This window comes from Aspergillus japonicus (assembly GCF_003184785.1).
Source record: "Aspergillus japonicus CBS 114.51 unplaced genomic scaffold BO86scaffold_86, whole genome shotgun sequence".
Taxonomy (NCBI): domain Eukaryota; kingdom Fungi; phylum Ascomycota; class Eurotiomycetes; order Eurotiales; family Aspergillaceae; genus Aspergillus; species Aspergillus japonicus.
Window position 1 is genome coordinate 31,385 of NW_020291723.1, and position 20,615 is coordinate 51,999.

The following is a 20,615-nucleotide window of genomic DNA, read 5'->3' on the forward strand; positions in this document are numbered from 1 at the left end:
AGCCCTAATGATACTCCCCTCCATGTGCTTTTCCGACACCGCACCACCAGCTTCAGCCTTGTCCGACGGCCTCATTGGGTGTAGTCTCATTGGATGTACTTCTCCGCGTGGCAGACAGGGGTTCAGTCCGCGTGGACGTCCGCTCCGGCGGGTCTGAAGACGATGAGGCTGGGGCCGGGGGCTTGATTGCCTGCGTATACTCTACATCGCAGACATATACATACGCTCTACGATCGCACCACTGGACAACTCCCCATCATCCGATCATTTGTACATCTCTCCCTCAACTTCAACAGAATTCAGGCCGACTTGCCGTGAATAGCAGTGACTCGCTATTCCCAAACACTCCCCACTCTTTCAACAACAACACACAAACAAAATGTCTCCCTCCGTTCCTGAACCCATCGCCATCGTTGGCTCCTCCTGTCGGTTTCCCGGCTCGGCCTCCTCCCCCTCCAAGCTATGGGACCTCCTCCGCCAGCCCCGCGACGTGCGGCGAGAGTTGAACGCCCAGAACCTCAACCTCCAGCGCTTCTACCACCCGTCCGGGGACACCCATGGCTCGACCGACGTCAAGGGCCAAGGCTACCTGCTGGCCGAAGACAGCCGGCTCTTCGACCCGGCCTTCTTCGGCATCAGCCCCTTCGAGGCCGACACCATCGACCCGCAACAGCGCATCCTGCTGGAAGCCGTCTACGAGACCTTCGAGAGCGCCGGCTACACGCTGAGCCAGATGCGCGGGTCGCAGACCTCCGTGCACGTCGGCGTAATGACCGACGACTACCATGACATCCAGGTGCGCGACCTCGAGAGCATCCCGCAATACACCAGCACGGGGACCTCGCGAAGTATCCTGGCGAACCGCATCTCGTATGTCTTCGACTTGCACGGGCCCTCGGTCACCGTCGACACCGCCTGCTCAAGCTCGCTGGTCGCCCTGCACCAGGCGGTCCAGAGTCTGCAGCTTGGGGAGGTCAGCTGTGCGGTGGTGGGCGGTGTCAACCTGATCTTCGACGCCGTCATGTACGTCGCCGAGTCGAAGCTGCACATGCTCTCCCCGGATTCGCAGTCGCGCATGTGGGACAAGACCGCCAACGGCTATGCGCGCGGCGAGGGCGCCGCCGCCATCCTGCTGAAGCCGCTCAGCCAGGCCATCCGCGACAATGATCACATCGAGGGCTTGATCCGGGGCAGCGGCATCAACTCCGACGGTCAGAGCCAGGGAATCACCATGCCCACCTCGGCGGCCCAGGCGGCCCTCATCCGGAGCACATACGAGCGGGCCGGCCTCGACCCCATCAAGGATCGGTGTCAGTACTTCGAGTGCCACGGCACAGGCACGGCCGCGGGTGACCCCGTCGAAGCGCAAGCGATCAGTGAGGCCCTCCTTGGGGAGGGAGCCTCCACCGGCGAGAAGACAGGCGACGAGAACTCGCCCCTGTATGTCGGCTCGATCAAGACCGTCACCGGTCACCTGGAAGGGTGTGCCGGTCTGGCCGGTGTCCTCAAGGCGCTGGTCTCCATCAAGCATCGCACCATCCCGCCCAACATGCTCTTCAACGAGCTGAACCCCAAGATCGAGCCGTACTACGGTCCCATGCAGATCACGACTGCACCCATCCCGTGGCCCAAGCTCGCCCCTGGGGTGCCTCTTCGCGTGAGCGTCAACAGCTTCGGATTCGGCGGTACCAACGCCCACGTTATCCTGGATAGCTACAACACCCCAGAGCAGGAACCCATTTCATCTCCCGCTGAAGGCGGTGCGCCACTCGGCCCCATCGTGCTCTCCGCTCACTCCGGCGCCTCGCTCTTGGGCAACGCCGAGGGACTTCTGCAGTACCTGCAGGAGAATCCGTCGGTGGACTTGTCAGACCTGAGCTACGTACTGCAGTCTCGACGGACAGCACACCGGGCGCGGGCCTTCTTCTCTTCGCCCTCACATCAGGGATTGGTCAACAGCCTGCAGAAATTCATCACGGACAACCAGCAGGTCGCCAAGAAGGATACGATTGGAATCCGCCACCAACCGATCAACCCCAGCGAGACGCCCGGCATCCTGGGTGTGTTTACCGGCCAAGGCGCCCAGTGGCCCGGCATGGGCCGCATGCTGCTGGACCACTCCCCGCTGTTCCGGGAGGTGCTTGACCGCTGCGATGCCGTGCTGCAGGCGCTGCCCGACCGCCCCGAGTGGCTCCTCGTAGACGAGCTGTGCAAGGATGCCGATACCTCGCGTGTCGGCGAAGCCGCCATCTCCCAGCCAATATGCACAGCCATTCAGCTCGGTCTCCTGGAAGTGCTGTTCGCCAGCGGGGTCGACTTCGACGCCGTGGTCGGCCACTCGTCCGGCGAGATCGCCGCCGTCTACGCCTGCGGCATCATTTCCCTGGACGCGGCGATGCAGATCGCCTTCTACCGCGGCAAATACGCGGGTCTGGCGCAGGGCCCGAACGGGGAGCGCGGCGCGATGATGGCCGTGGGGATCAGCTACCACGAGGCGCAGCGGTTCTGCAAGCAGCCCGAGTACCAGGGCCGGATCAGCGTGGCGGCCAGCAACGGCGTCCAAAGCGTCACCCTGTCCGGCGACAGCGACGCCATCCAGCAGGCCAAGGAGCACTTCGACCACGAGAACGTGTTCGCGCGCCAACTGAAGGTGGACACCGCCTACCACTCACACCACATGCAGCGCTGCGCCGGCCCGTACCTTCAGTCCCTCGAAGCCTGCGACATCCAGGTCCGCCGCCCGCGCGACGGCTGTTTCTGGAACTCCAGCGTCCGTGGCGACACCGAGCTGCTGCGGGGCGACCTCCAGTCCCTTAAAGGACCCTACTGGGTGCAGAACATGGTGCAGACGGTGCTGTTCTCGCAGGCGGTGCGATCGTCGATCTGGCACGGTGGGCCGTTCGATCTCGCCATCGAAGTCGGCCCCCATCCCGCGTTAAAGGGCCCCACGGAGCAGACCCTGGAGTCCGCCTTTGGCACCGCCCCCTCGTATACCGGCGTTCTCAGGCGCGGCGCGAGCGACGTCGAGGCGCTGTTCGATGCGATCGGCTTCATCTGGGCCCATCTGGGCCCGCAGTTTGTCAGCTTCGCGGGTCTCCGACGCGCCTTGGTGCCGGAAGGCAGCCGACGCGCCCCCAGGCTCTTGAAGGACCTGCCATCGTACTCCTGGGATCATGACCGGGTCTATTGGCGGGAGTCGCGCATTTCGGCGCGATTCCGCAAGGGCAATGACGTGTTCCACGAGCTGCTGGGCCGCCGCTCGCCCGACGACACCGACCGCGAGCTGCGCTGGCGCAACGTCCTCAAGCTCAGCGAGCTGCCATGGGTCAAGGGCCACGAGATCATGGGCGAGCCTCTGCTGCCCGGTGCCTCGTACGTGGCGCTGGCATTCCAGGCCGGGCAGGCGATCGCCGCCGGCAAGCCCGTGCAGTTGATGGAGGTGCAGGACGTGGAGATCCGGCGGCCCATCGTGGTGCCCGATTCGCGCGAGGGCCAGGACACGATCTTCACGGTGCGGCTGCTGGAGAGCGGCGACCCCAAGGTCATCGAGGGCCATTTCTCCTACTGCTACTGCTCGGACCCCAGCTCGGGCGCCATGGTCCACACCTGCGAGGGCCGCCTGATCATCCACCTGGGCGAGGCCGCGGGCGACGAGCTGCCCCCCAGCGCCCCGTCGCCGCCCAACTTGCTGCCCGTGGACAGCGAGGAAGGCTACGAGGTGCTGGCGCAGGCGGGTCTGAACTACACCGGGATCTTCCATCGCCTGCAGGACGTGGAGCGCCGGCTGGACTTCGCCGAGGCCAAGGCCGAGTGGTCGAGCGAGGAGCTGCGCGGGGAGTACGTCGTCCACCCCGCGCTGCTGGACGTGTCCTTCCAGAACCTGTTCCACGCTCGCGCGGACCCCAGCGCCGGCAAGCTGCCGACCAGCGTGCTACCCGTGCATATCAAACGCGTGGCCGTGAACCCGAGGGTCACCCTCGGCGCGGAGGCCGGCACCATCCGCACGGTGACGCAGTCGTTTATTACCGCCCGCAACGGCCTGTCGCTCAGCGGGGACATCCATATCTATGATGGCGTGACCGGAGAAGCAGCGTTGCAGGTGGAGGCCCTCTCGGTGAAGCCCATCGCGCCGCCGACGGCCGAGCAAGACCGCCGGCTGTTCTTCGACACCGTCTTCATGGCCGACCCATCGCTCTCGCTGCTCGAGCCGCTGCGCGACCCCGTCGACGTCGAGCGCGATACCGCCCTCGTGGCCGACATAGACCGCGCCGTGCTCTACTACGTGCAGCGGGTGCTCGAGCAGGTCGACCCCAGCGAGGTGGCCGGGCTCTCGTGGTACTTCCAGCGCATGCTGGACTGCTTCGAGCACTGGGTGCAGGTGGTCCGCGAGGATTCGCACCCGCTGGCCCAGAGCAGCTGGCTCGACGACCGCATCGAGGTCATTGAGGAGATCTTCAACCGCTGGCCCGGCCAGATCGACATCGAGATCGTGCGCGCCGTGGGCGAGAACCTCATGGACGTGCTGCACGGCAAGACCCAGATGCTGGAGGTCCTGATGAAGGACGACCGCTTCGGCCGCATGTACTACGAGGGCTGCGGTTTCGCCGTCGTCAACGCCGGCATGCGCAACGTCCTGCAGCAGATCTCAAACAAGTACCCCCAGGCGAACTACCTGGAGATTGGTGCTGGAACGGGTTCCACGGTAAGGGATTTCTGTGTGTCACACACTCGTTGTGTTCAAATTGCTAACTACGGTCTCCTAGTCTCACGCCATCCTGCAATCCATCGGTAAGAGCTTCGACACCTACACCTACACCGACATCTCGACCGGCTTCTTCGAGAGCGCCGCCAAGCGCTTCTCCGAGTTCGCCAGCAAGATGGTGTTCAAGACGCTGGACGTGGAGAAAGACGTGGTCCCGCAGGGGTATGCCTTGCACAGCTACGACGTGGTCGTCGCCTCCAACGTTCTGCACGCCACGGGCAGCATGGAGGTCACTCTCGCTCACGCACGATCGCTGCTCAAGCCCGGCGGTTTCCTGCTCCTGGTGGAAATCACCGGTATCGAAATCATGCGCATCGGTTTCTGTATGGCCGGCCTGCCCGGCTGGTGGCTGGGCGCGAAGGAAGGCCGCCGCTTCCACCCCGGCATGACCACCGAGGACTGGGACCGCACCCTGCAGGATACCGGGTACTCGGGTGTGGACCTGGTCTACCACGATCTGCCAGACTCTGACAAGCACTGCATGTCATTCATGGTCAGCCAGGCGGTTGACGAGACCGTGCTGCAGCTGCGCGAGCCACTGGGGTACATCAACAGTGTGCCCCAGACCGACTCGCTGCTCGTCATCGGCGGCCACAGCCTACCGGTCTCGAAGCTCACAACCGCCCTGCAACGTCAAGTGGGACCCTCCTGGCGCAGCCGCGTGGTCGTTGCCCGCGATCTCGAGACCGTGGATTTCTCGCGTCTCTCGTCCCGCATGGATGTCGTGTGTCTGCAGGAGCTGGACGCGCCGCTGTTCGCCGTGCCTATCTCCCAAAAGAAGCTCAAGGCCCTGCAGGCGATCTTCCTGCGCGCGCGCAACGTGCTCTGGGTCACCAGGAGCCGGCGAGCCGAGAACCCCTATCAGAACATGTTCCTGGGAATGTCGCGCGCCATCTGCAAGGAGCTGCCGCAGGTTTCCATCCAGTCCTTGGACGTGGAGTCAATCACCAACACTAATCTTACCGCGCGGACGGTCCTGGAAGCCTTCGTCCGGATGAAGATCTTGTCGGCGGTGGACGAACAAGCGCCTCTGCTGTGGACCCGCGAGCAGGAGCTGGTCATCGACGGGGACGAGACCCTGATCGCCCGTCTGCGCCCCAACCAGGAGCTCAACGACCGGTACAATGCGCGCTACCGCACGGTCACGAAGCCTGTGTCTGGCTCCGATGCGACGATCCGCCTCGTCCAACAGGGTGACAAGCTAGCCTTGGTCGAGGCTGACAACCGCGGTCTTGCTGATGCTGCTGAGGATGTGAGAGTGAAGACAGCTTTCTCACTGACAGTGCCCGGGAGTGACAAACAGGAGACGCTCTACCTCACTGTTGGACACCAGGTTGACGTGGAGACTCCGGTGCTGGCCATCTCGCATGTTGATGCCTCTGTGGTGAGCGTGCCCCAGACAGACGTCATCCACATTGACGAGACGGCTTGTGACGCACTTGTGCTCGAGAGACTGGGCGACCAGATTTTCGGCGATGCGCTGTTGAGCGCCGTCCCGGCCGGGCAATCCGTCACTTTCTACCAGCCCCGGCGCGGTCTGGCCGCTGTCATTGCTGCCACAGCTGAGCAACGCGGTATTGAGGTTTTCTTTGTGTGCTCATCCACCGCAGATGCAGAGGTGCCCAGCGACTGGATCCGGATCCACCCCCACAGTTCTCCACGAGTCATTCAAAGCCTGGTTCCTCGCCAGGACTCGGTCTTTGTGAACTGCTCGGGTTGCACGGACTATCTCGGATCCAGTATCCAGTCTGCACTATCGTCTCCTTGGACAGTTCCGAAGCTCGACAGTGGGGTGTTCCAGAAAGGACTCGACCTCCTACGAGCTCACGGCTCACTTGCTGCAGGATACGGCGCTCTGCAGGACCGGCTCTTCACATTGAATGCAGAATTGCCTGTGTCGGGTGAAATCACCGTTCTGAACGTCGATCAGCTTGCACGGGTTGATGCCTCGATCCTGCAAACCACACACATCACTTCGTGGGGTGAAGCGACTGATTCTCTGAGCCTGGTCGTCCAGCCTCCCGACCTGACCACTCTGTTCGATCCCGCCAAGACATACTTGATGGTTGGTATGGCCGGTGGTCTCGGCCTGTCGATTTGTGAGTGGGCACTGAAGCACGGCGTGAAGCACATGGTCATAACCAGTCGAAACCCGAACATCCATCCCCGTTGGCTGGCGGGTGCACGCCACAAGGGCGCCAGCGTGCACGTCGAGTCGATGGACGTCACGGACCGGGCGTCGGTCCAGTCGACTGTGCAACGGATCAAGGACACCCTGCCTCCGATCGCCGGTGTCTGCAACGCGGCCATGGTGCTGACGGATCGGATGTTCGTCAACATGGACGCGGACGCGGTCAACCGCGTCCTGAAGCCCAAGGTGGACGGCTCGAAGCACCTGGACGAGGTGTTTGCCGACACTCCGCTGGACTTCTTCGTTCTCCTATCCTCCTGCGGTGCGACCATCGGTACCCAGGGCCAATCCAACTACCACGCTGCCAACATGTTCATGTCCGCGCTGGCCGCCCAGCGTCGCGAACGGGGGCTGGCCGCCTCGGTCGTCCACATCGGCTTCGTCACCGATGTCGGCTACACCACCCGGCAGGAGCGGGCGATCTGGGAGATCTTCGCGCGCCTGCAGTTCAAGTTCATCTCCGAGATGGACGTGCACCATGCATTCGCCGAGGCCATCATCTCCGGTCGGCCGGACAGCCACCGCCCGTGCGAAGTGGGCGTCGGGATGGACCCGCTGACGGAGCCCCTGCCGGCAGGCCACAAGCCCGCCTGGACCTCTGACCCGCGCTTCTCGCACTATCTGCCCTCCACCAATGTCCGGAACGAGGTGGTGGCTCGATCGGGCCAGGAGGACCTGAAGGAGCGGTTCCGCGAGGTGAGCACCGAGGCCGAGGCCGTGGAGCTCGCACAGGAGGCCTTCTCGGCCAAGCTGGAAACCATGATGCAACTGCCGGCCGGTAGCGTGTCAGTCCAGGTGTCGCTGATCGAACTGGGTATCGACTCGCTGGTGGCCGTGGAGATCCGCACCTGGTTCCTGCGCGAGCTGGGCGCCGACATCCCCGTCCTCAAGATCTTGGGCGGAGACTCCATCGCCCAACTGTGCACCAACGCGGCCAAGCAGCTGCTCGCCCAGCAGCTGGAGCAAACGGCTTCCTCCAAGACAGAGGCGGTCGAGACGGAAAGCACGACCGTGGACGAGTCCCAGGACTCGTCGCAGACTCCATCCGAAGCCCCCGAAACCGCCGAGACCAGCTCCCTCGGGGCCGCCGACCAAGACCTGTCGTCTGCAAGCAGCTCTCCCAGCGTCGCCGATCCCACCGATGAGAAGGACGGCCTCGAAGCCGGGGTGAACGTAGGACCAGACCCCCTCCCCGATGTGCGACGCGACGCTGACGATGATGACTATGGCCAAGGTATAATCGAGAGCGAGCGTCTCTCGTCGGGCCAGTCGCGGATCTACATCCTCTCGCAGTTCCTCAACAACCCCACCGCGTACAACCTCATGTTCCAGTTCGAGATCGACGGCCCCCTGGACATGGAGCGCCTCCGCAACGCGCTTGCCCTCACCATGCAGCACCATGAGTCCCTGCGCACGTGCTACTTCGTGCGCGAGGAGGACAACCAGCCCATGCAGGGCGTGCTTGTCTCCCCCGTCGTGCGCTTCCGCCACGTCGCCGACGCGGCTGCCGACGACATCGCCGCGGAGGTGACTTTAGCTAAGACCCGGGTCTGGGACCTCGCCCGGGGCGAGACCATGGAGATGGCGGTGCTTTCAACCTCCCCACAATCCCACACGATCATTCTTTCCTACCACCATATCATCATGGACACCACCGGCTGGCGCTTCTTCATCCAGGACCTGTCCTCCGCCTACCGCATGGAGCCCCTCCAGCACACCAGCAAGACCTATCTGGAGTACACGCGCCGACAGTTCGAGCACCAGCAGACCGGGCATTTCCAGGCGCAGCTGCAGTACTGGAAGAACGAGTACTCGTCCGTGCCCCCCGTGCTGCCCCTGTTGCCCATGTCCAAGACCAAGACGCGGCCCAGCACGCAGGACTTCCGCACCACGTACGAGTGGCAGGAGATCGGGCCGGAGGTCGCGCAGGCGCTGAAGGCGGCGTGCCAGAAACTGCGGATCACGGCCTTCCATTTCCACCTGGCGGTGTTCCAGGTGGTGCTCTCACAGCTGGCGGGCACCGACGACCTCTGCATCGGGGTGGCCGATGCCAACCGGCTGGACGACGACTTCGCCGACACGGTGGGGTTCTTCATGAACATGCTGCCGGTGCGCTTCCGCGTGTCCGCCAACGCGCGGTTCGCGCAGATCGCCCAGACGACGGCGCGCAAAGTGCTGGGCGCGGTGCAGAACTCGGCCGTGCCGCTGGACATGATCCTCGACGACCTGCACGTGGCGCGCTCCTCCTCCCACACCCCCTTGTTCCAGGTCGCCGTCAACTACCGCCTGGGCGTCGTCAAGAAGATCCCCTTCGCCGGCCGCTTCCTGACCATGGCCGACGTCCAGGAGGCCAAGAACCCCTACGACCTCAGCTTCGCCATCATCGAGTACGGCGCCGACGGCTTCGTCCTGGAGATGGCCTGCCAGGAGTCCCTGTACGACAAGGCCGCCACCCGCTCCATCCTGGACACGTACGTGCGCGTCCTGAAGGACGTGGTGGCAAACACCCATACCACAATCGCCAACCTTCCCATCCATGCTCCCGACGCAGTCCTGGCGGCCCTCGAGCTCGGCCAGGGCCCTCAGGTGGACTTCCACTGGCCTGAAACCCTGTCGGAGAAGGTCCAGCTCGCGCAGGAAACCCATCGGGAGCAGGTCGCCATTCGCGACGGGAGCCAGGCGCTCACTTATGCTCAGCTCAGGGAGCGGGTGAACGCGATCGCGGCGGCTCTGCAAGCTGCGGGGCAAACGGCCGACTCCCGCGTCGCCGTCGTATGCCAGCCCTCGGTCGACTTCACGGCCTCGATGCTCGCCATCCTCCATATCGGGGCGGTCTACATCCCGCTGGACGTCAGTCTGCCCCCGGCGCGGCATGCGGCCATCGTCGCCAGTGCGCGGCCCACCGCGGTGCTTTGCCATGCGGCCACTCTTGAGCGCGCGGCCCAACTCGGTGTGGGCGAGGAGAACCTCGACTTGCAGACCATTGATGTGGATGAGATCGAGGCCGCTGTCAAGGAGACGATTCCCTGCAATGCACAGTCCCAATCCCCCGCCGTGCTCCTGTACACGAGCGGCTCAACCGGCAAGCCCAAGGGGGTGGTGCTCTCGCAGAGCAACTTCGTCAACCACATTGCGCTGAAGGTGGAGGCGCTGGATCTGCGTGCCGGAAGCGAGACCGTGCTGCAGCAGAGCTCGCTGGGCTTCGACATGTCGCTGATCCAGACCTTTTGCGCGCTCTGCACGGGGGGTACGTTGGTGATCGTGCCGTACGAGTCGCGCCGCGATGCGCTCCACATCACCCGGCTGATGCACCAGCACCAGGTCACCATGACCATTGCCACGCCGTCCGAGTATCTCACCTGGCTTCACTACGGGCGCGAGTCGCTGGCCGAGTGCGCCGGCTGGCGGTGGGCGTGCATGGGCGGCGAGGCGGTCCATCGCTCCCTGCTGCACGAGTTCCAGCGTCTGGGCCTTGCCAACCTCTCGTACCTGAACTGCTACGGCCCGACCGAGATCACCGCGGCAGCTACCTTTCACCGCATCTCGCTGGAGACCGGTGAGGAGGATGAGCCTGAATCCCAGAGCACGGTCGGCAAGGCTCTGCCCAACTACGCCCTGCGGATCGTGGACGCGGCCGGCCGGCCTCAGCCGGTCGGATTCCGCGGCGAGATCTGCATCGGGGGCGCCGGGCTGGCCATGGGCTACTGGGAGTCACCGGAAGAGACGGCGAAGCGGTTCGTCACAGACCGAGCACTGCCATCGACACGGTGGTATTGCACGGGCGACCAGGGTCGATTGACGGCTGATGGTACGCTGGTTTTCCAGGGTCGGCTGGAAGGGAGCACGCAGGTCAAGTTGCGCGGGCTGCGCATCGAGTTAGAGGAGGTAGAAGGGGCGCTGCTGCAAGCGGGAGCGTCGCTGTTCTCAACGGTCGTGGTCACCGTGCGAGACGATGTCCTGGTAGCCCATGCGACGACGGTCGGTGATCGAATAGGTGAGATCGAGCCGACGGTGATCGCAGACCTGTTGGCGAACCTGCCTCTGCCGCAGTACATGTGTCCGGCCCAGGTGGTCATTGTCGACGAGCTGCCTCGCACCAGCAATGGCAAGATCGACCGCAACGCCCTGGCCAGCGCGCCGCTCCCGTCAGGGTCTCGGGCGGGTGATGCCCATCTGCACGGTACTGCGCCGAAGCTTAGCCTTCGTCAGGGCGAGCTCCGCATCCTCTGGGAGAAGGTCCTGCCGCCGACCACGCACGCGCTGACGGCCGAGTCGGACTTCTTCCTGGAAGGCGGCAACTCGCTGCGGCTGATCAAGCTGCAGCACGCCATCAAAGAGGCAATGGCGGTCTCCATCTCGACCCGCGAGCTGTACGAGGCCTCGACGCTGCGCCTGATGACCGCGCGGATCGACTTCCAGCGCGAGCACCAGGTCATCGAGAATGAGGCCATCGACTGGGCGGCCGAGACGGCCGTCCCCGAATCTCTGGTGACGGCGGCACGGGATGCCAGCAAGCCCTCTGCCGTCCGCAGCAACGACGGCCAAGCCATCGAGGTGCTGATGACTGGCGCCACAGGCTTCCTGGGCGGATGCATCCTGAACGAGTTACTGCAGGACCCTCAGATCCACAAAGTGCATTGCGTGGCCGTCCTGCCCGACGAGCAGAGCCACCTCCCGGCCCACGACAAGATCGTCGCCTACACGGGGAGTCTTTCGTCTGCGACGCTGGGGCTCAGCCCGTCCGAGTGCCTCGCCCTGCAGGAGACCGTCGACGTGGTCATCCACGCCGGCGCCAACGGCCACTGCCTCAACAACTACGCCTCCGTGCGGCAGGCCAACGTGCATTCCACTCAGTTCCTGGCGTCCCTGTGCGCCCCGTCCGCCGTTCCGCTGCTCTACATCTCCTCCAACCGAGTCCCCTTGCTCGCGGAGAACAACACCGCCCCGATGCCTGGACCCGTGGCCGTCGAGCCCCCGACCAGCGGCGCCGAAGGCTACACGGCGTCGAAGTGGGCCAGCGAGCAGTTCCTGCAGCGCGCCTCGGCACTCACGGCGCTGCCCGTGGAGATCCACCGGCCGTGCGTGGTGATCGGCGACCAGGCGCCGACGTCGGACGCGCTGAACGCAATCCTGCGCTACTCGCTGCAGATGAAGGCCATCCCGCGCTTTGCCAACGTGGAGGGGTATTTTGACTTCAAGCGAGTCGAGGAGGTGGCGCGCGAGCTGACCGCCGCCGCCGTGGACATGAGCCGGGGTCGTGGCGCAGGGCCGCAAGAGGGCGGTTCCCAGCAGCAGGTGCGCTTCCGGCACCATTCGAGCGGCAACAAGGTCGCGTTCCCGGCCATGGTGACGTATATGCGCACGCTGTATGGGGAGGAGTTCGCGGAGGTCGAGTTCATGGAGTGGATTGCGCGGGCCCTCGAGGCGGGGATGGATCCGTTGATCTCCATCTATCTGGAGAGTTTGGTCGAGAAGGGCGAGACGCTCCGGTTCCCGTACATGGGCGAGACGCTGGCTGCTTAGATAGGGTTTTCTTCTTCTGTTTTGATGTTCTATTGTTGGTTCGAGTCTGGCCTTGGTTGCAGAGTTTGATCATATGATCGATTGTTTTCTTGATGGGATTAGCGAGGCGTTGTTCTGGATCTGCGCATTTCTATATCCTGGTCGTGATATATATTCGAGCCATTAGGCCGTGTAATTAATTTGTTGCATGAGTATCGACTTTCATCTCAAAAGTCTTGTTCAAGCAATCCACGTAAAGGCATAGGCTCAAGGAAGCAAGTCCTTTCTTTGTGTATGGACACATGCACACATGGTGGGGACATGAGAAGAGAAGAAGGTTGAGATGAAGCGAAGGCGAAGCTGAAACTGAAGGCCGAAGGAAGCCTTCGGTCGAAAGTCACGTGGCCGAGCCGCATCCTGTACAAGAAACACAGTCTCTATGATTCACGGTCGCGTTTTCGTGTCTCAACACTTGATGACTTGCCGAGACGTTCATCGCAGTTCTACTGTTTCTCTACACGCGCAAGTCCCCAATCCTGTTCGCAGCTGCCAATTACCACCTACGCTGGATATATCGGACGACATCACGTGATGCCGACTGCTCCGACCGATGCCTGAGGCCTTAACACGCGCCTTTGGCTGGAATTTCAACACGTTTTTTCTCTCCTTATCTTAAGTACTGCCACTCAACCACTCAATGGGAAATGTGCATGGCACATCAGTGCGACTTCATTCACATCCAAACTGATCGATAGCATCCTCTCTCTAGAATGATTATTGATTTTGGTAGTCACAGCAAACGAAAAAATGCAGAACATCGCTAAACACCGCCTCGCCTGGGCTCTAAACCACAAATATGCTCCCATGACCCTGATGCTTCTTCTCTAAAGGCGATCCGGGACTTTACACCTGATTCTCTAATACTATCTAATCCAGAGACACAACATCCTCTCGCACCTTCTTCCTACCCTAAGATGCTACTCCCCCTTTGTTAGGCAATGCAATTCTAACCCCCTCTCGTCCTCAAGCAGGAGACAGAAAACCCCACAGGTCGGCCAATTGCTCCAAAGAATCCCTCACGCTGGTCTGGAACCGCGTGGCCCGGAGCGCAGGCCGGTACTGCACGTCGGCGAGGTCGATGAAGAGGCGCAGGACCTCGCGGGGCCGCCGTAACTCGACCAGCTGGCCGTCGCGGTCGGCGATGACGGGCTCGCCCTCCTTGTACTTGATGAAGTTCAGCAGGGCGGGGTGGTCGGCGGGGACGTCGTTCAGGACGACGGACCGGTGCTGCGGGGCCACGGTGGCGCCGCGGTCGCTGACAGAGGCGGCAGAGCTGCTCATCATGGAGATGATGCTGCTGGAGCTGGCGCCGCTGGAGCTGCTCGTGGTCGACGAGGAGGCGAGGCTGGCGGCCTCGATGGGGCCCAGCATGAGGGCTGGCAGCCAGTCGTGCGGGTGGCGCTTCATCGACAGGAACATCGTGATCAGCGCGACGCGGTACACCACGGCCGACCACCAGAGCGGCTGGTCGGCGGGCGGCATCAGGCGCACCAGGCGCAGGATCTGGCCGCAGTGCACGAGCGCCTCCTCCTCGCTGTCGTGGGCGATGGTCGCCGGGCAGGCGCCCAGCGGACAGGGGCCGGACCCCCGCGGGTTCGGGGCCTCCGGGCGCGCGGGGGGGCCGCGCAGCAGCGCCGCCTCGATGCTGGGGAAGCTCGCCATCGCGTTCAGCGCGATGAGGTGGTACATGACCAGCATGGCCAGGCCGGCGGGCGAGTGGGTGTTGGCCGAGTGCACGGCCAGGTTGAACCATTCCGGCAGCAGGGCCTGCACCTGGTCGAGCTGGGCGTGGATGGCCGGGTTGGACAAGCCCTGGGTGCTCTTGCGCCAGCGCACCGGGCAGTTGGGGAAGGACTGCAGCCACTGGCGCAGGTGGCAGACCATCCCGTGCAACGGGACGAGCAGCAGCCGCAGATATTGCAGGGGCAGCCGCGTGCCTCGCCCCGGACGCAGCTCCCCGTTCATGAAGCAGGTATACAGGTCGCGCAGGCAGATCGGGGGCTGCGTGGCGAAGACCTCGGGCGCGAGCCGGGCCCAGTCGCTCTCGGAGCCCGCTTTCCACAGTCGGTCGTCGGCGGGTAGTGACTCGGTCAGTGTGTCTACGGAGAAGCTGAGCGGAGTGTCGTAGAACAGGCTCCATTCTTGATCTGCTATTACCCACGCGTACGTGAGCCTGACCGATGAAGTCAGTGGGCAGTCTATGAGGGCAGCAGGAAGTAATAGTCACTGACCGTGAGTTCATCTCCTCCTCCTTCCATTGCGCCCATTGTTGGTTGAGCCCTAAGCTGCTGCCAAGAAGGCTAGGAGTGTCGCCGTTGTCGAGAGAAGGAGGTTTTCGGTGTAGTAACTAGATCGCTGCCGGTCAGTATTCCCATTCGAACTTGGGGTCATGGCCCTTAATATGAAGGACTTACCTGAGTGTACATTTGTCGGTGCGCGCAAGATGTCTGTGGCCAGAGAAACTAAAGGTTAGCAGGTCAAATGGAAAAGATGGAAAGAGAAGACGAGACAAGGTGGAACTCACCCGCATGAGCCATCGCTCACCAGACCACATTCCCAGATAAAGCAGCAAGAGAGCGCAATGGGACACGATATCCGGCCTCGTGGTGGCCACGTCTCCCTCCATCATATCGGACAGTGCCGTGCGACACGTCTCCGTCAGCCCGGTCGCGAAGATGTGCAGTTCTGGGGCCGGGGAGGCCGTGGCCCCGATCGCGATCATCAGCAGAAGCAGGATGCCAGCGGCCTTGACGTCGTGCGGAAGATCACTCATGATGGTGTTCGGGTCTTGCAGCTCCCCGCTCGACAGGCCAAAGTACTGCTCGAAGCAGGAGACCTGGGCTCGTAAGAGGTCGTCCAGCGCTTTGGCCGGAGGCAGGGTCACGATGGTGAGGTTGAGCGGACTGAGTCTTCGGCCGTGGCTGCTATGTTCCCGCGAGTGGACGTTTCGGGTCTGCATCAGGAGTAGTTGGGTCACCACCAGGAGGTTGTCGCGCGTGGTGTCCGTGATAGGGTCAACGGCCGGTGGTGTGGCGATCGAGGAGGCACTGGATTCCGTGCCGCTGGTGTTCCAGGGCTCCCGGGAATTGAGCGTCTGCTCGAATTGCTGCAGGCTGAGGCGCATTTGGCTGCTCCAATCTTCCCCCCAGTGCCGTGGCTGCCCTGGACATAGCGAGACCAGGGGGCTGTTGCGCCCGCAACTCGAGGACTTGCGCGGCGAGTGAGTCAGGGGAGGGACGGTCATGGGCTCCAGGTATGATTCCCACAGGACATCGCTGGTGGAATAGCTGATGAGCTCGCTGATGAGGTCGAGGTCGGGTGTGGACTGATGCGGGGCGTCCTGATCCAGCACCATGGCCAAGGGCATATGTAACGATGACTCGGGAGTAATCTGCTGTAGCCACTCGGTGGACAAGTGCGTCGTCTCCTCGGTGCTGGGGTAAGGGACACTGGCTGCTTGGAGGCGTAATAAGCCATCCGGACTGCCGGTCTCCATGTCGGACCCTACTATTACTGTGCTATCAGGCCCAACTGGGTTCGGTTTCGTTGGTTCCGGAGCAGTCTGCTGCTCTTCTCCCCGCGGGACGTCGTCTGGCCGTAGTCGTCGCAATTGGAGCTCGGCAGGGCGCTGCATGGCTCGCCGGGCAGAGCGCGGTTGGCAGACCAGCTGCTTACTGACGCATCGTGTGCAAGGCACCTGTGATACTCATACTCATGCTCCTGGTCAGTCAAGTGTGCAAAGGAGCCACATTGAGACTGCATAGCGCGCCTACCTTGCGATCGCATCGCGCCTTGGCCTTGGAGCAATGCGAACATGCGATGTACCTGGTCTCGTTGGTCTTCATACTGATGGTATTTGTGAATTCACGCTTCTGTGCTCCATCAAGAGGTGGAGCTGGGCCGCAGAAGAGAAGATATAGGTCGCAGATGCGGAGAGAGATAGCCACGGCATTATCCCTGTCCTATAGATTCCTTGTAGTCTGCCTCGATTGAATTCAAGCGATCCTCCAAGCTGATCCTTCGAAGCCGTCAGCATTTCCTAGCTTCTCTACTGTGGTTGCGGCTACAGCCATTGGATCGACAGGGTGAGAAGTGTATCAATCTGGTAATCTTCAGCCTGGCCATTTATCGCCACCATTCAGTTTAGGTTTGCGTTGGTACCAGGGAGGCATCCCTCTCTCTCTCTCTCTCTCTCTGGAGGTGCTTCTCGACTGTTCTCGGCGCAGTTTCGGCGATCCTGAATCATGGCAATCACATCACACACTCTTCTCGCGGACACAACAATGTTGGGTTACAAATTTCGCCCCCATGATCCTTCCGCCTAGCCTCGACCAGCATCAACATCCATACGAGCGTTATGGAGGCCTTGTTTGACCCCGCGACTGTTAGTGGGGGCGGTGGCGCCGAAGACCCTATCTCACCTCGCGTGGTTGAAGCAGCACGGGAAAATTTTAAAAAGAACAAAAAGAAAAGAAACAATAGGATTGAAACCATTTGTCATCTGAGTCTACCTGAAAACTTACTAGTCACCGATATTAGGAGGCTGATAAAGAGAGGAGTTGAGTGGTCTCCTCCTGCAGGATCTAGCCAGAAAGCACGTCAGCCCACGTTGTTTGTTGTTTCTAGCGTGAGGCTTCCCACGCGGCGGACGATGCGCCAAGATGGAGCGATTTCATCTAGGGTTACATTTACAGTACGGAGTACTGTACATGGTTCTTTTTTTTCTCACTGGGGATGAGGACCGTGCACTACTGCTTCACCAACAGCCCGTCTACCAGTTAGCTTACTTTTAAAGTATTCCGCGAGCTGAATCTTATCCCAAGACAATCGAGATCAACGTGGATGGCCAAATGAGCATCTCAGGGCCAATTTGCTACCAAGATTTCTCAGCCAGTCTGATTTGCTCCGGAACCGTATGTCAAGTCCTGGTTTTCTCAGAGTTGTGTTGAGTGTTTACTTTATCGGGAAGCGCGTAAGCACTGAGTCTTATACTAGGTTATTACTTGGGCCGGACTTTCTGCGCTCGGCTCTGATTCGCTACTTTGTCCGCTCCATTTCTGCAGGCCGATTCTTCTGCTGCACCTAAATCCTTCTTTTTTGAATCAGTCCTTGCTCTAGGCTAGCACGTGATCTAGATACAGGACGAGTACGTTGTCGTTTACTCTATTCAGGCCGTCTGGCAGGATTGGAAGGATGGCCGGATGCCCCCCGTCCAGCCACGCGAAATTGCGCGGAAGGGCTGGATGAGGATCGAGATAGAGATAGCTTTCCCACCAACACTGGTGCTTAAATGGAGGTCAAGAGGGGTAAAAGTTTCTTGATAGTGCTTGATTAGGGAGAGTTGCTTGAGCCGATGACTTTTCCGAGCCACTTGATCTCCCGCCCTAGGCCTATCGAGGGTGCGGACACATCTTGAGGTTGATTCCTTCTGAGTTATCCGCAGTCAAATACGGAGTACCGTTGCTAGTATACGTGGATGTCACTGACTCATGTTTCTCAAATCGTATAAGCTGATTAATCCGTGACCAACATTCTGTCGCAGTTCTGCCGGTATAATTTTGACATATCAGAATAGTCGAGACGGAAGCGTTATCTGTACAATCGGTACGGCCTGAATGCTGTATGTCCCAAGCGAGAGAGCCCGCTCCAAATCCCGAACCACAAAGGATGATATACCTAGAAGTCAGGATTACTAGCGAGGTGTACTAGCCATTTTTCATTTATCATGTAAGGAGAGCTCAGAATTCCCGTGAAGTCCCCCCTCAATCAACAGCCCGAGTCAATTCCAGCCAAAGCCCGGTCCAAAACCACGGCGCATCAATACCGTGTTTCGCTATATGGTGGAAATTGCAAATTCTGCCAATGAAAGCAGGATAATCAGAGAATGAAGCTAGCGGTACAGCCCGATCACTCAGCAACCGATATGATGTAGCTAGGTATTCTTGATTTGCGGACTCTGCAGCTCTCTTCTCCCACCAAATTACTGATTGATCGTCATATTACCACGTGGTTTGGGGGCAGGACAGGGCATCTGCCCCGTAGATCGGAACCGTACGGAGTACTAGGTAGAGGATGTACTGTATACGTACTGGATTCTGAAGTCTCGGTTGTGTATCATGCCACATTCCGCAGTGGCCGGGGATGCAGTCAGCAAGCTAAAATAAGTTGTTTAGATCTGCATGTACGAGCACGTAGTTGAGGTATCGACTCCTTGCTTCAGCGTCACATCCTGTATACGGTACAATCTGTAATCTTTCAATCTTTCCGCCCACCCGAGACCCGTTGAGGCGGTAGTAGTGCGAATTGGGAGAGGCAGTGCCATCCCCCGCTCGGGCCTCATTTGACGGGAGTGTTTTTCCAATCTGTCCCGCGGTACTGTATTGTAAAGGTCTATCAAAGGGATACTACTCCGTACCAGGGAGTGAATACTGTCCTACCACGTAGTCAGTACAGCCAATTGCTAAGATGTCAACACTAGCTATGAGTGACTAGTGCCTCTGCTTGGTAATATCTCCGTCATGCTGGAATTGGGATTGCTAACTCGATACTACCTAGCCCGTGATGCGTGATGGCTCCCTCCTAATGATCTCCGCAGGATCACCTCGCGTACACTAGGGTTGATCCGGGCTAGATAACCTTGGGGGGCTGAGCATTCGCAGCATAGTCCGGAGTACTGATACTAAATAAAGGCCTGTCATTTGTCCAGATGAGACCACGCGGTCACGCGATTAGTGGGATTACTTTTTCTATCTCATTTCCATGCCCTTTCTTAGTGTACCAGTACCTAGTAGCCTTACCCCTCTTCACCACTGCTCATCCCGGCTCACCACCACCGTGGTCTCGTCTCATCGATGCAGCACGCATGCATAGCCTTCCTTCCAGTCTACCTAGCGAATAGCACATAAGGACAATCAGCAACTGATTCTTCCCCGTTGTTTCACAACCCACCCCCTGTCGTTGATATACCCCAATTGATTGCCAATTAACATTAGCCAGGTCCATTCCCGCCAACCAGAGTCAAGGAGTCTCAGGTAAGGGATGCAGAAATCCTGAAGGCCAACCATCCACGCGTGTTTGTCACCCAGTTGCTGACCAACAGCAGGTCAGAGCGACTGATCTCCCGGGTATGCCAAGCTGTTTCACGGATCTTATCGTGTGGACAATTATGCATCGAGTCTTCAGGACTGCTGTGTCCAGTGCAGCTCCAGGGGCCATATGCATCAGGCCACAGCCCATGCTTTCCTCAATATTTGAGGCGACTGATTGCTCTGTCGTAGGTGTGTCAGCGTAGGTGCTGTCTGCCTCCACTCGAGACTTTGCAGCAGGTCTAAGATGTCTTGGAATGTAACCCAAGGCTAGTGGGCGGTCCCCCTAAGCTCTGGATTGCGTGCTAATTCTCTCGGCAACGGAGCCCTAAAGCCATGATGGTGTTTGGATTCGGTCCGACTCCGATGGAGAAGGCTTTTCTCTTTTTTCTCTTTATTTTTATTTTGATGGTTTTTTTTTTCTCTTTTCCTTTCTCTGCTGCGACTTGGTCATCTCTTCTTTCGAGTAACATTGCTCATCCGCGGATTATCAGAAAAGTGTAAGCACATCACACAGTCACAGTTTCACATTCCACGGCCTCGTCTTCGCATTGCGGGCTGTAGAATTGCCGGCTGTGGCTTAGCAGCATCCAGTCGGTCTATCCTGCATTGATCTGATAGTGGCCCTCCCCATTGCCACGAGGCAAGTCGGTTACTTGCCCTCCCCAATTCCCACAGGGAAAAGGCCACGTGGAATCTCGACAGACGCAACCCACGGAGGCGAGTGCAGCTTCGATTCTAGAACGCATTAGCCGTCAACTACGGTACACCCCCTCGTTTCACTCGCGTGGCCAAGGCACGCAAGGCCGCGTTCTTCAAACCAAGCACCTTTCCAAGCACCTCGGCAAACGTGCATCTCCTGAAGCACCGTACAGTACGTACATTGGCTCCAAGAGCCTCTGCCGAGTGCGGCTGAAGCGGTAAGGCCTGGTGGTCAACCCAGCTTAACGTACCGTACTTTTTCTATTCCTTCCCCCCTTGACTGGTCTGCTGCAGGAGTGGCAGGATTCTGGGA

The 20,615-nt window shown here is 60.4% G+C and overlaps 2 protein-coding genes across 2 annotated transcripts; one reads left to right on the forward strand and one right to left on the reverse strand.

The window, feature by feature from the left end:
• Positions 1–379: 379 nt before the first annotated feature.
• Positions 380–12,476, forward strand: BO86DRAFT_413529 (putative polyketide synthase; the record flags this gene model as incomplete). The annotated part of the gene is made up of 2 exons (XM_025674754.1): positions 380–4,702; positions 4,764–12,476. 2 exons carry the CDS (start codon positions 380–382, stop codon positions 12,474–12,476), a joined length of 12,036 nt encoding a protein of 4,011 aa, XP_025522789.1.
• Positions 12,477–13,478: 1,002 nt separating this feature from the next.
• BO86DRAFT_324583 (fungal specific transcription factor domain-containing protein) lies at positions 13,479–15,759 on the reverse strand (the record flags this gene model as incomplete). The annotated part of the gene is made up of 4 exons (XM_025668481.1): positions 13,479–14,688; positions 14,747–14,862; positions 14,930–14,962; positions 15,040–15,759. The coding sequence occupies 4 exons, from the start codon at positions 15,757–15,759 to the stop codon at positions 13,479–13,481; spliced, it is 2,079 nt and encodes a 692-aa protein (XP_025522790.1).
• Between the last annotated feature and the right edge of the window lie 4,856 nt (positions 15,760–20,615).